Source organism: Haliotis asinina, chromosome 15 (assembly GCF_037392515.1).
Source record: "Haliotis asinina isolate JCU_RB_2024 chromosome 15, JCU_Hal_asi_v2, whole genome shotgun sequence".
Classification (NCBI taxonomy): domain Eukaryota; kingdom Metazoa; phylum Mollusca; class Gastropoda; order Lepetellida; family Haliotidae; genus Haliotis; species Haliotis asinina.
In genome coordinates, this window is record NC_090294.1 from 35050200 (window position 1) to 35064388 (window position 14189).

The 14189-nt window shown below is 37.0% G+C and overlaps 1 protein-coding gene across 1 annotated transcript; it reads right to left on the bottom strand.

The window, feature by feature from the left end:
• Positions 1-349: 349 nt before the first annotated feature.
• LOC137266310 (homeobox protein MSX-1-like) lies at positions 350-9744 on the bottom strand. Its single transcript, XM_067801794.1, has 3 exons — positions 9131-9744; positions 2747-3681; positions 350-481 (listed from the first exon to the last, which is right to left on the bottom strand). The coding sequence occupies exons 1-2, from the start codon at positions 9612-9614 to the stop codon at positions 3251-3253; spliced, it is 915 nt and encodes a 304-aa protein (XP_067657895.1). The 5' UTR covers positions 9615-9744; the 3' UTR covers positions 350-481; positions 2747-3250.
• Between the last annotated feature and the right edge of the window lie 4445 nt (positions 9745-14189).

The following is a 14189-nucleotide window of genomic DNA, read 5'->3' on the forward strand; positions in this document are numbered from 1 at the left end:
CAGTTCCTTTATGCCTCAGCTACAGCGACAGTTATGAAGTGTTATGTCTCCTTCGCTCCTTCCAGGCCATTATCTAGTTGCTGGGTGCTGCACCGTGTTGTGGCTTGCAGTAATTTACAACATTACACCATCATTCAGCTAGTAACAATATACACACAATAATATTCTTGGTTACATTGTGCAGATATCTGTCATAGTTTCGAGCCACTGTTAACCGTAACGTTACCAAAGTACCCAAGAATAGAAAATATAACATGGTTGCATCTAAAAGATATTTTCAAATGACATGTTACTTCGGCATATTCCAAGCTTGAATTGTACTTTGAAAAAGCAAGACAAGAGACTGTGAGTAAGAAAATAAATATTTTTAATTTAGGATATATTATACAACAGTGAAGTATTTGGCTGCAGACATTCACAGTCTGCATCACCTTGATGATTAAGTGTGGTAAGTGTCGCTGTGCGTCCGTCCCCGAGAAACCTGCAACAACAATATCAAGACAAAACTGTAAACATAGCACGTGAAAGGAACGAAAAATGAAAACACGGTGTTTCAGTTCAGTTGATGAGAAAGAAAAATCTTAGGCCAGGGAATGAAGGCAATTGGCATTGCACATGAATGTTTCCGATTCAATAATCTTTTGCTGCGTAATTCGACCTAAAATCACTAACTGTAACGTAACAACTGACAAGTATTTATATTCTTGTCTTTTAGGTGTTGTAAGAAAATGTAAAATGTGACTTACTGAAATTCTTAACCCTCATTTGTTCCATAATTAAAACTATGCTGTTGCAAAACATATTTGCCTACAGGTTGATTTACGTGCAATGATACAAATTACTACACATTAATATTCTTGGCGGTGTTTGTCAGCTAGGTTTAATATGTTTGATTAATTTCCTGTAAACAAAACCTACACAGAGCAAAATCAGTCATCGGTATTATTGTAATTTTAGCAGACCAAATGCGCATATATGATAATAGATAGTGGGGCTTTATCGACCCCATAAATAATTTAGATAAAATACATTTAAAAATTAGTTCACGACCTATCATTGCAAATTACGATTTAATTCAAATTTTAAGACCCCTTATTAAATATGATTAACTCTATTTATCAACTGTTGTCCATTTTTCCATGCTAAAAGCACCTGTAAGAGTTATATATTTCACAATTTCACTGGCTAATCTTAGACAGGATATGTAACGACAACGCTATCGATTTCACCTGATTAGAATTTAATTATATGCAAGTCAAAACCCGGCCTATCAGATAACCAAGTACTACACGAGACATGGAAGTAATAGGACATTATTTAGAGGTCTTGTCAAACAACGCTAGTAAAAAGATGTACATAACAATATTGCCAGTTTCACAACACACTCCGGTTCGGGGAGATGTAGATTTCATTTGCATCACAATACTCAGGTGGAGACGCACATATCTCCTGTCATTTCATCCTTCTGCCCAGTGCAATAGACAACAGCAATTAACACCACCTGTCATGAAGCTTAACATCAAGCTGCACATATCACCATGGAACAATACACTTTATGATTGATTCATACATATGCATGTGAATGTATTATTTACAGCTCCCCATGCAGTGTGTTGATATATGATAGACAAATATTTCTCAACAGAGATAATTATATTAGTCAGTATCGCGGTGTTAAGCTGTATTTCATAGAAACATTCGGTTCACTGAGCTGTTGCCTCTGTTTTAATATCATCTGATAATGGCTTTATTTCGCCTGTGTACAGTTTTAATGAATTTTGGTTTATTGGCAATAAATGTCAGAAAAACCCTAGCTTTAATAAAACAAATGTGATATTTGCACTATAAGCGCAAATGGTAAAATTGATTCCTAGCATAAACATAATTATCCATAATTCACAATTGTGTATGCTTATTATTATTGGCTTTGATTGTGAGCGTTGCTTACAGCGGTCAAATATGGGAATTTTAATAGATATTACGAAAAGGGGGCTAGAACTAGTGCAAGTGACTTTTTGACGTCTGTGTAGGTTGCATCATTTTATAAGTTCACATGTATTACCATGGTATGTGACTACACATAAAATATTACCTAAACGACTGTCCTGCCCATCGCGTTTGTGAACAAAAAATATGTGCTCAAAGCCATTTTACATGAGATAAACAAACTGTGATTTCAGTTCACATACATGCACCAAAACCAAGTAGGCAACGTCCCATTTAAGATTCAAGAATAGGCACTTTAATATGACTGTGTGAAAAGATTATTTCTGAAAAGAGGCTCCTTCAGAAATTGGAGGTGAATAGCTGAAACTTATAGCCAAAGAATCACTCTTATCACTTGAAAACTCTTTTAACATATCGTTTACTTATTATTCTATACTTAGCGAGGGCTTTGAAGACCTGCGATCGCTTAAAAGACAATTTTCATCATTTATCCAGCGCTTTGAAGTGATATTGCGCGTCAAATCAGTCGGTGAAATTGACAACAGCTTGTTCATTAGTTAAGATATGGTCGTCGGTTCATTACAGGCGCCCCCTGCGGGGTAATTGATCCTTACTGGGTAGTTCGGTGCACTACTTTCTTTCGCGTAGATATGTTTACAAAGAGTGATGCGAACTTTTAGAATAGTTCATAAGATTACAAGGAATATGGCATTTAATCGTGCAATAAAGGATGGTATGTTTGGTTGCAAGAGCATGGGGCGTTTGGTATGCACTGAATAGAAAAAGAAGTGATTTATACCTGCAAGGTCATTGTATTTTCACGGGTCGCAAAACAATCCCGCCATCTTGGATTTCGAACAATGGCAGCCATGACGTTGGATCATCGTCTGCTCTGTGTGACGTCAGATCATTAGCTGGTCGTCTGCGGCGAATGGACACTGGGCCCTCAGGAGAAACGTAGTTCTTTGATGATGTAATGATTTCATGACGACCACAAATCGTGTTGTCAGTGTTTATGGGAAGCTATCTGAACCTATTTGTCGGTCATTATCAAAACAGAAATGTATTGCCTCAAACTGAAGATTTCATTCGTTTGCAGTCTTTGAAGTCTTGACTTTAGAACGAACTGTCATTCTATCGTCATTGTTTTAGGATTGCAAGCACAGGGGTCTATGGGAGTTCATACTAATCAAAACAGTATATTTCATCTTACGTTTGAGAATATAGCTTTGAGTCAAGATATCACAGTTTATGCACCACCATGTTCAATATTGCACAACAGAAACTGCTATGACGGTTGGTGTCAGTGTAGGTGAGGCGCCCCTGACTGTAGACTCGTGTACACTGCTAACGGAGACATCATTGAAGAGGAAAATAGAGGTGCACGTGACACGTGACCATTGTACAGCGCAGCCGCAGCTGCCGACGGAAGTGACACTCCAAACAATGGAGGAAGCATTGGCCTAGAGGCCATTCGAAGTTTTTCTAATTCGGCTTCTTGAAGGCGTTTTGCTTTTGCACGTCGATTTTGGAACCAGATTTTCACTTGTGTTTCTGTCAGATTTAGGGACGCTGAAAACTCGGCTCTTTCCGCGATGGAGAGATACTGTTTTTCCCGGAACTTCCGTTCAAGAGACATCAGCTGTGTGGTCGTGAACGGGGTTCTTGGCTTTCTGTTTGGTTTGTGCTTACGGAGGCATGTTTTGGGACTTATTGGCTGTCGTTCTCCTATACCTGAAATAATGAGAAATATGTCAATCCAATATCTACGTAATTATTACATCAACTACACCATGAATTATCTATCGACAAACTGTGTTATAGCCATATGAATGGACAGACATGAATAGTTGACATTGTTAAAACACAGTTAAGTCGCAGTGATGGTCGAAAATTATTGCAGGATAAGTTGTCGACCCACCATCGAATTCAACTTTGCCCTTCTTCTCGTGACTTCGTTGAACGAAGTCCATACATAATCTGCACGCTGAATGCTTATTGTCAGTCAAAAAAAGGTTATTTACCAAGAACCACAATATCTCATAATACAAACATAAAATGCTATGAACTACATAGTTCAGATGATCAAAGGCCCCTGTCACTGAAACTCTTGAGGGTCAATTGTTGGATTTCTGCATGTCTACTTACTGTTTATGCAAAGTGCATGTTATACCACCGACATTTCTGGGGCGCTATTGTGTCGGCTTATTGGTGTATAAAATAGCCCAGCAGTACATGTTGAAAATGTGATAGACTTCAAATAAAAGTTCCAATTATAGAGTCTTTAATCAGGTCTCGTGTAGGGTTTATATGACACATTGCGTTTTTCTTCAAAGTGTGAAATATTAGATTTAAATATTAAACTGCCACATGTTTATGCCTCTGAAAATTCTTTATGAAGATTTTTTATGACTTTGATATAAATATAATGCCTTTTCTTTCACGTTTGATTAATTCCAACAATTTATTATCGTGTTTTAGCGATACGTTTTACATAAAAGCGTTGTCGGACATACATATTAATTTCGATATAGACACTCAGACGCCTTGCATATTGCCTGTATAAACACGCTATCATATCTTCCCGTTTATATGCACTATATTTTGACGGACTGTAATCCCGTTTCTGTTAGTATGGATGAAAGGTTTCAATTTGTGGTGTTAGCGTTCCACGACCTCCTTAACAACACGTCCCTAGTTGAGTGAATGACCAAATCGTAATCCCAAACTATCATCTGATGCTCGAGAACGGCTTTCAAAAGAAGAATCTTTGGTGCTTTGTATTTTATGCATTCTCTTAGCTTTGAAATGTAATGTAAGCACATAGTCGTGCTGTGGTCATTTACACATTCATGTTGTCAACCTTTATTCCACATCAGTGTTCTTTGTCAAGTGATCATCAACACTTTAACGGCCTTGTCTCCTAAAATCAGTGCGGACTGTTAAATGTCTCACTCTTTAAACTGATTAGTGAAATTGCTTTCCCTGCATGGATAGTATACGATTAACTCATGCGTATTTGAAGGCATCGCCTGATAAATACCACCCAGCTGCTGCTATTCAGAGAGATCTGTCATATATTCGTTGAAATACATTAGTGTACATTTCAAACGTTCTGAATATGGTACCATAAAGGCCTTTGTTCGTGTGCAGTGAAAGTGACAAGTTGATCGCGCGTAACATCAGAAATGAAAACAGACTTACAATCGAAATGATTCGGACGGTGGAATTCAGTTCATTGCAGTTGTTGTTGTCATGTAGATTTCAATTTTTGTGAAATCAAACGACTCGTGTGACACGGAGACCGATATCGACAACAGTGTGCTCATCCTGCTACAGGTGTTAAACTATCAGTAGCAATGCAAGTTATTGTGGAGATGTGTAATGAATCTGCATCAATGTCAGGACATTAAGTTACTAACCGATGTTCACAATGCTTAATGCACCACAAAGACGCTGCTGTACGTCAGCCTCCAGTGACCTAATAGCATATTATCAGACAATAATACTGAAAATAAGATATATCAATATTTAAAATATTAACCAAATTATCAATAATTGATTTGAAGTAATTGGTGATTTTAAGTGGTGATAGTGCTCTACATATGTTTTGTCAGGCATTATGTATTAAATTATAAAATGTTAGCCATAGAAATAGGGCAACACTCAAACTATCAATAATTAATGACTTTTATCTGTCAGAGCACCAGCATTCTTGAAAGATCAAGACATTTAGATTTCAAAATATGACTTTTCTCCTTAACAGTAAAGATATATTTTCAAGCGTACCAGTCCAATCACCTACAATCTGATCAGTACACACAGCTCTCCGTCCACAACCATCTCCCAAGAAATAAACCAATTCAGTTTGTAACATTACAAGTCGTATCGGCATGTTATAAACTTACCCCAAGGAGCCCCCTGTTAGACAATTGGTCTATATCTTAATACACAGAATCCCATGATGCATGGAACAGCCGTGTAGTGTTTCATTAATTATGTACACGTTGATCTATTATAATGAGGAGTTAATTGGTCTCCGTGGATTTACGTCTGAAGACAAGAAACCGCAAGACAGCAGCCAACCATGGTGTATATTACGCTGAAAAACTGTGCTGCATTTCCTTCGTTCCGCCCGCTGATCTTTGTTCGGGAGATGACTTTGTATTAACTTCGGTACGTCTATGACATTATCATTTATTTCATACCTCCTTTTCAGTCAACCAAACAGAAAGTATATATTCCCACACTGTTTCATAGTTAGCTCGGGATGTAATAGAAGCAACAAGGTCGGAGTTTTTAATTTCATGTACATTAATTTTATTCCTTACAGGATCACAAACATCTACGTAAATGTGACTACAATTCAGATATAATGTCTTTCCTCTTTGTGGCATAAAAAATCGCAATTCTATATTCGTACTGCTTGAAACAAAAATATCACTTATAGTTGATATCTAATTCAGTACACTTACACATGCAATCCTAAACGTTATTGGGCATTTTTATTAAATCGTTTTTATTAACTATGTAATCAGGAGAAAGCCAGCTCAGATAATCTCTTTATTTAAGTCTCATAAGATTCAATATATTCATTGTTTCATATATGCCTGACAGCTATGGCTCCAACTATCGTTAAAAAAATATCAGATGATTAACACTGGAGTGATGGTTGTGTTGGAAACATTGGTCAACTAATGTCGTGCGCGTATACGTGGCGATCTGTGTGTGTTTTTATGCGTCTATTCGATCATTTAACATAAAGCTCTACTGTTTCACGAACCAAATACACAGCTGTTAGAGAGTAGCCCCACGGGGTTTATACCACCCATTAAACCTGCATGTGCCATCGGTAGGTTCATTCATGAAGCTGCGTAATAAAGTAATACCTTGATAAAGTTAAATTTGATTCCTAAACATAAGTTGGCTGACAGTCTATCTCTATCCGAGCGTGAAATTAAACATTAGACTCAAAAAACTATTGATCGATATTTTTAAATGGTGTAAATATGGTCTACTTGCATTCTGCCTATCAGTATCGTTGTCGGTAAAGTATGACGATGAAACAAACACAAAACTGAAATATGTAATTCAGTATAAAGCACCGATGTGACTGAATATATATTAAGATTTATCGGGCGTCACAGGTTGTACTGCCAATCGGTAAAATGTGCAATCAGACACAAGATTATAAAATAAGTGCAATATCTCGACAGAAGAAGCGACGTTTGCAACGCTTTCAACAATCGTACATTGTTGGTATATATAAATATACCTTTGTCGGTCAGGGCGGTGCAATAAATCCACTTCTAGCCACTGTTGAAATAATTAGCTTAAACCTAAGGCCACTTAGCCACTGGGCAGTGATGGCTACTCTCTCATGATTAGCCCATTAACATATTGTTAGATACAATCGATGAGCTATCTACATGCTGGTTATTTAGGTGTAACTGACAACATAATGCTGTATAGATAGTTCGCCGACTTCCCTGAGGCTACGTGAGAAATAGGTGCGAGACTGTGATATGTACATGCTTGAACTGATATACACACGACATTATGGTAGTGCTGTAGGTAATACGAGGAGGTAAATAAAGATGCGAGGCGACATATCCTACCGATCTCGATTAGTATGGTTAAAAGTGATTGTAGAACAACGTACTTATATTGACATGCAAATATCATGTACAATTTTATGATAGAAAGAAATTCTACCTTCATGCAAAAGCATTTTTTTCTAAATTCGTCATAACTTCGAACAAAAGAAGAATTGTTGCTTTGCACTGAAAAACAATATTTGCAATGTGTCAGGATTTTGTCACACAAAGTCTGTAAACAAATAGCGTTTGCTGTGCATTTCAACGTATCGGAAAGCATCCAACTCGTATTAGCATTTTGACTGACAACATACGTAGACTGAATGTGTGCTACGAACAGAGATGAAACTGTTAAATTGAATCTAACTTCATATCCGTTTTCTGCACTTACTGTTTTGGGGTCTCGGAAATTTCATTTTACACACATTTGCTTTCTTAGAAAAGGACGATTCGTATATGATTTAGCACAGTTTGATTACGCTGTACATAGAATCAACAGATTTCAAATTCCGTGCCTTGGCTTAGCTTGTGATGAAATCTGTACCTGCCATTCCGAGTTAATCACTTGTACAGCATAAATAATCAAAACAATTTGTACATCAACTGTTTCAGGGTTCCTGTCGCATACTGAAGCATTTTGTAACCGGTCGGGTAGTATATATAACACTATGAAATTCAGACTGAAGTACTTTTGATACAGATATTCCCATTCATTCTTTTAATACTCAGCAGTGGTGTTTTTTGGGTGCGGATGCGCAATATTACCCTGAGATATTCTGTGCATTTCTAAATACAACAGATTAATTTTTGAATGCGTGAAAATTTTCTATGGAATGGACATGAACATTTTGCAGATAACATCAATAGTTGTCAAATCATACGAATAACTGCTGTCAGTTGTAATATGTTGCAAGTTGCATATATATAGCTGGATATTTAAACACCACCACAAAATCCTAGAGATAGGCAGAATCTTACCCAGAATACTAAAATAACGTGACTCTGCTTGAATTTTACATGCTCTGAATATCAACGAAATTAATTTACAAATTTACAAGTCCCTTATCCGTGTATGTGAATTGCAGCTTCACAGAATCATCGGTGATTCTTTTTATAAAAAACATACGATAACTGGGTTCATCCAGGTAGTGTCAGTTCAAGTACTCAAATTCTCTTGATTATCTAACCGTGTCTGGAAAACAGCTTAAGCACTTTGGAAAGCATTAGTAAATAATTGAACATGTTGTCACAATAACGCTTCCCTGAGGTGTGATCGTGGTGCCATACAATGCTGGTTCAACAGTGCCAGCGTACCTGACAGTTAGAATTGCCGTTATTAACAAACACTTTTTGACCCAAATCGATGTTTATGGTCAGTAAACGGCGTGACATCGAAACTGCATATCAAATGTTATATTTTTAAATTAAATTTAAAATCTATAATGATAAAGCTCAGCTAGAAACAGTACAATATTCGTGGTGTTTTCTAAGGTTTTCCTTATTCATTTTTTTAAAGAAAGCTTTGGTAGTAGCACATATATTAAGAAGAAATACTTGGACATTTTTTAAAACTTTCGAATACGTACCACTGGCATGTTGGAATCTTGAAGCATAGTACCAAGAAGGAAACGATGACGTCACTGGGCTGACAGGTGGCCACCTGCCCTCCACCCCTGTGGCTGAGGGTGAATCTGGGGGACTGGAAGGGGGGGAGCGGCTACCTTGGGTGGAATTGCTTTGCTCTGGACTCACGGGTCGTCGTTCGGGTTTAGCGAGAATATCGTCAACCGAGAATGAACATCGGCTCGATTTGACAGGAACACACTTTTGCTCGTCTTTTCTGGAATCCTTTCCGTCTGTTGGTGTTTTGGAATCACTAGGGATGCTGGGTGTCTTTACTGAGTCCGGAGTCACACGAACTTCCAAATCTAAACCGTGCATGTTGCTAGCTGGGTCAACGGCGCCCGGTGTCGTCTGCACTGGAGCGGTATCGTCTGCTTCGCTCTGACTGTCGACAGCACTCGCTGCTATCGGAGTGAAAGCTGAGTTGCTGCTTGTTTTCAACGACATTCTAACCTCAGATTCTCGCCAGTGAATCTCAATTTCAATACATCAGGTCAAATTAATCTTCTAACTTCGTCAACGGCGTTTCCTCTTTTCTTGAAACGAAACCTCGCATTCTATGAACAAAGTCCCGCCCCCGATAGCTAACCAGCGAATGGAGGAAATGACATCACGAAACGATGCAATGTGATTGGTCGCCTGGCGTGGTAGTTACAAATGATTGACGGTTCTGCGCCGAGCGTCTATCGTCTCAGCGAAGAGATCGTTTGTACACCAAAACCTAGCGATGTAAACAATTTGTGTCGCATCTCCTATATTAGCTGGCGCTGACAGGCCCGACTCGGTCGAGCGGAAAATGCATTAGTATTTAGAGCACGGCCGCGGCTTAGTTTGTAGAGCAATGCATATGTTGGGAAATTGCTTGCCGAATATGGAATCTCTGCATCAATTACACCAGACTTGGTGTGATGTTAAGTTAGTTAAGATTTCAAACAATGTAACAATATCGAAACGCGCCGGGAGCGTGGTTTATTGATAAGGGGATGAAATTTCCTTGGAATAAAATCTGACTAATCGTCTTTGTGTCACGGCCGGGAAGCAGTAACTACTTTTCTCCTAGTAGGAATAAATCTACATATTCACGGTTTTATAATTTATTCATAAACATGCTAAATATGATTTTATAAGCGTTCCGCTTATCATTTTGAAAATCATTATTTTTTATTATTTTTATCTGTTAGAGTAATAATAGAACATAAAGATTAATTTTATGCATTGTTTTCATTCATTTTCAGAATAGGAGAACTCTTTACGAGTTGTTTCAGGAGCACAATAACATTAAGACAATATTGCATCTGAAGTGAAAGCACCTTGCAGAACTTCAAAGTGAAAGATACCATGATCCAACACATAAGATATACTAATTTAAAATTCATTTCTTTTGATCAAAATAATTTGCTTTAATCTATCACCATATATCTCACCTATATATCTTAGTAAGTAAATTCCTATACATCATTTATTCTTAACACTGTCAAATCGTAAATAATTTTAGAAATCGCTTTATATCGCTTCCTCCAATCTTCCTATTAAAAAGTCAACGACGGTCTTTTTTATTCGTCATGATAAGGGTATCTGCCTACACGCCCAATCTGACGAGAGGTGAAATTACCCTTCTTATCTTGATGGTACGACAAGCCCCGGCCTTACCCTCGGGCACAATACTACGCATGCGTGGACAAACACAATACCCGGATGAGCGAGCCCACTCTCTTCTACATAAACGCTCATGATAACATCACAGTGTATAGCTTAACACTCGTCAGCAATAGCAGGCAATTTCGATACCTCTAAACATTCCCAAATTATTTGCAATTTAAATTGTAAACATACCCACCGTTGTCGGTAGTAAAACGATGCCGTATAGAAGTCAAGTCCGGTGACGACCATTTTTTGTCCGGTTTATATCGCCAGATCTCTTTAATGTGACATTTGGCGATACCCCGGTCTGGGACCATCTGATCCAGTTTTCGTTTTAAAAAGAAGTTAAAATTTGATAAAATAGCATGAAATTTGCGCTTGGAAAGTCGATATAGATAGGAAATATGAGATGGTGGTTTGCTTTATTTTATGGACAGAAACACTAGGGCCTCGATTAATAGATATGTATCATTATGAAATAAACTATAATGTATAGAAATTATAGCTGATTGATTTCATCTGTGCCATGTGGAATATCAGAAAATGGGCACAAAAATAAAGAGAGTTTCCTAACAAGACTTGATTTCAAACAAATCCGCGTTGGCGTATTTCCCATCAACAGTTGAATATCACATGCTTACAACTTGTCTTGGTTAGTTCCATTTTGCTCAGTGTGACACGGTTCTTGTACTTAGCGACTTCATGCCGCCGATGTGCAGCAAAATAGTTCATTCCTCTACTCAAAACATTCGCTCAGTTAAGTTAATTTAGCTGGTAGAAAATGTAACAACTTTTACAAAGATGTATTGCTTGTAGATTTTAGTCATTTCGAGGATGCATATAGGTCTGGTATGTGCATCACTTTTGATAAGTGCTTGGAAACGGTTGAAGAACACTCACTATCGTGAGGAGAATGGGTGTTTTCAAAAAAAGTAATATGAAAGTTATGGGTTTGCGTCCAGAAATGAAGGATTGAGTCAATGAAATAGTATGTTTTTAGTTCGATAAAATGTGTACTTAGAAACAGACTACTTAAATGAATGGAATATTAGGTACACATTACAGGGTCTCTTTAATGTGACATTTGGCGATACCCCGGTCTGGGACCATCTGATCCAGTTTTCGTTTTAAAAAGAAGTTAAAATTTGATAAAATAGCATGAAATTTGCGCTTGGAAACCTTTATACTAGGTACCACAACGTGTCTACTGTTCTAGACTAACAACCCGTTTCTGAAATGAACACATCTTTACAGAAAAAACAGCTCATAATTAGAAAAAAATAATGTATAATGAAAAGGAACTGTGAGACTTTCTTCATTTTCAGAAACTATAGAAATGTACACTTGTCACATTTTCTACACCTGTATGGTCTACATTTGTTTCAGTATACATTAGTTTCAGGCTGTGTATGACAGACTACTACCGTTTGTCATAGTGGATTCTATACTCGGAACATTACAAGTAGAATACAGATGTTTACAGTTTCCCAAACGTAATTTTGTACCTTTCATTAGTAAACGGGCATAAAAATGAGCAGATATATGAATACTAATAGCACACATTTAAAATATCAAATATCACCCGCATTTTTTACAATCTTGTATTATGAATAAATATTTATAAATTCATCTGTCATTGTTAACAATATCTAATAATCAATTCTTTAGATGTCGGAAAAAATGTTTTGAACTTCATATTAAAAACCATATTGATATTGTTCCGCTGTGAATTTTATGTCAGTGAATACGATAAAACATATGATGTAAATTTGATTGACAAAAACAGTAAGAAAGATACGTATCTCAAATGACATATTAGGAGTTATGTTGGAATTTATGGTGGAAAACATTATTGAATTTTAACACAAACTGCCAATCAACATGACAGGTTTATTAACAGGTTTATGTCATGTGTGCACAAATATGTAAATAACAAGTCACTTTCACAATATTTTAAAACAACGGCAGACTTGAATTGAATGTATTTGAATTTGTCTCATATCAACAATTTACAATCGATGTGAACTAGAACAAATGTCTTTGGGGTTACATGTCTGCATAGTTTTGGTAATGTTTTCGGAAACGAAGGTTTATGCACATTGGCACATTTGTGTGACTGACCTATGTTATATTTAACCGTTTCCTATCTGTCAAGCTGAAACTAACAACATTATCAGCTAAAAGACTTTTTTAATTAATGTTCTTCATTGTTACACATAACGCACTTACATGTAGCTGATAATTGATGTCATTACAGGCATAAAACAAACACTTCTGATAATATATCTTTATATATCAACGATGTATTCGAAACTGCTTGATAGCATAAGAAAAAAAGATACTTTATCCGTTTGCCTTTATGACCAATCTGTTTTTCAGCAGTTATGTTGGTTGCTTTCTATAGGTCGGATGAGGGAATATTAAATAAACATAACCACCTTTTCAACAGATTAGCCTGATGTGTTTGCAGCAGGTTTATTGGCTTTTTTCTAGTCGGGTGAATGAATATATTGTTTAAAGCCGTAGCCTGGGTGAACATTCATTTTAAATTTCTTTTATCCTGCTTTACCACTGATGACTGTAAAAAATATAGCACAGACAAGGTAGACCAGTGATTGATGTCATGAACAACCACGGTCTTACTGATGCACAACCAGCCAGATCCTGGCCACACAATCCCCGTAACTCTTGCCAACAGAGCGTGCATGTTGTAGCAGCCACCCTGGGGCGTATTGTTCGATCACCTTGCACAATTGGTATAGTACACCTTCAACATATTACTTTCAAAGTTAAAGAGACCTTAATTAATTCTTTGAAGCACACTTTATACAGTCCATACGTTTTCAAACCCTAAAATGTTATTTTAACCTGAGAAATATTTTATCTGTTTAAATCGCATCTATCACAAACATGATAAGTGACAGACTGACTAGAAGATTAATCACGCTGTAATTTGATATTTTTTTCAGCAGGCTGTTCCTGCAAAGTCATTCGAAACGATATTAACTCAAGTTATTAAGTCCAAAGCCATAGCGTAGATTGTACTCTGGGTGTAGATATCCCCGTCTTTTAAATAGCCCCTTGTCCTGACGAAAGTCTCTTAATGGGACATAAAATTACAAAACGGTCTTTCATACAAGAATAATCATCCGGAAAAATGGTTTATTCTTTATCATTCTCGCTTAGGAGGGTTATAAAAGTATGGGCAAGGTTTACAAAAAATGTTTTGTAACAAATGGCCCCTTGCTTGCGAAAATTCAACATTCTTCAACCCCACAGTCATAAATTCTTGAAGAAGGTTCATATTTGCCCACAAAGTTATATTTGTTTACATTTTGTTCGCGGATGAATACTTAAGGGTAAATTACTCTATCACGCTCT

Coding starts and splice junctions, on each gene's coding strand:
- LOC137266310 (XM_067801794.1), bottom strand. CDS start 9,614: ATGTCGTTGAAAACAAGCAGCAACTCAGCTTTCACTCCGATAGCAGCG. Junction 3,682..9,130: donor AAGATTCCAACATGCCAGTG/GTACGTATTCGA, acceptor TCATTATTTCAG/GTATAGGAGAACGACAGCCA.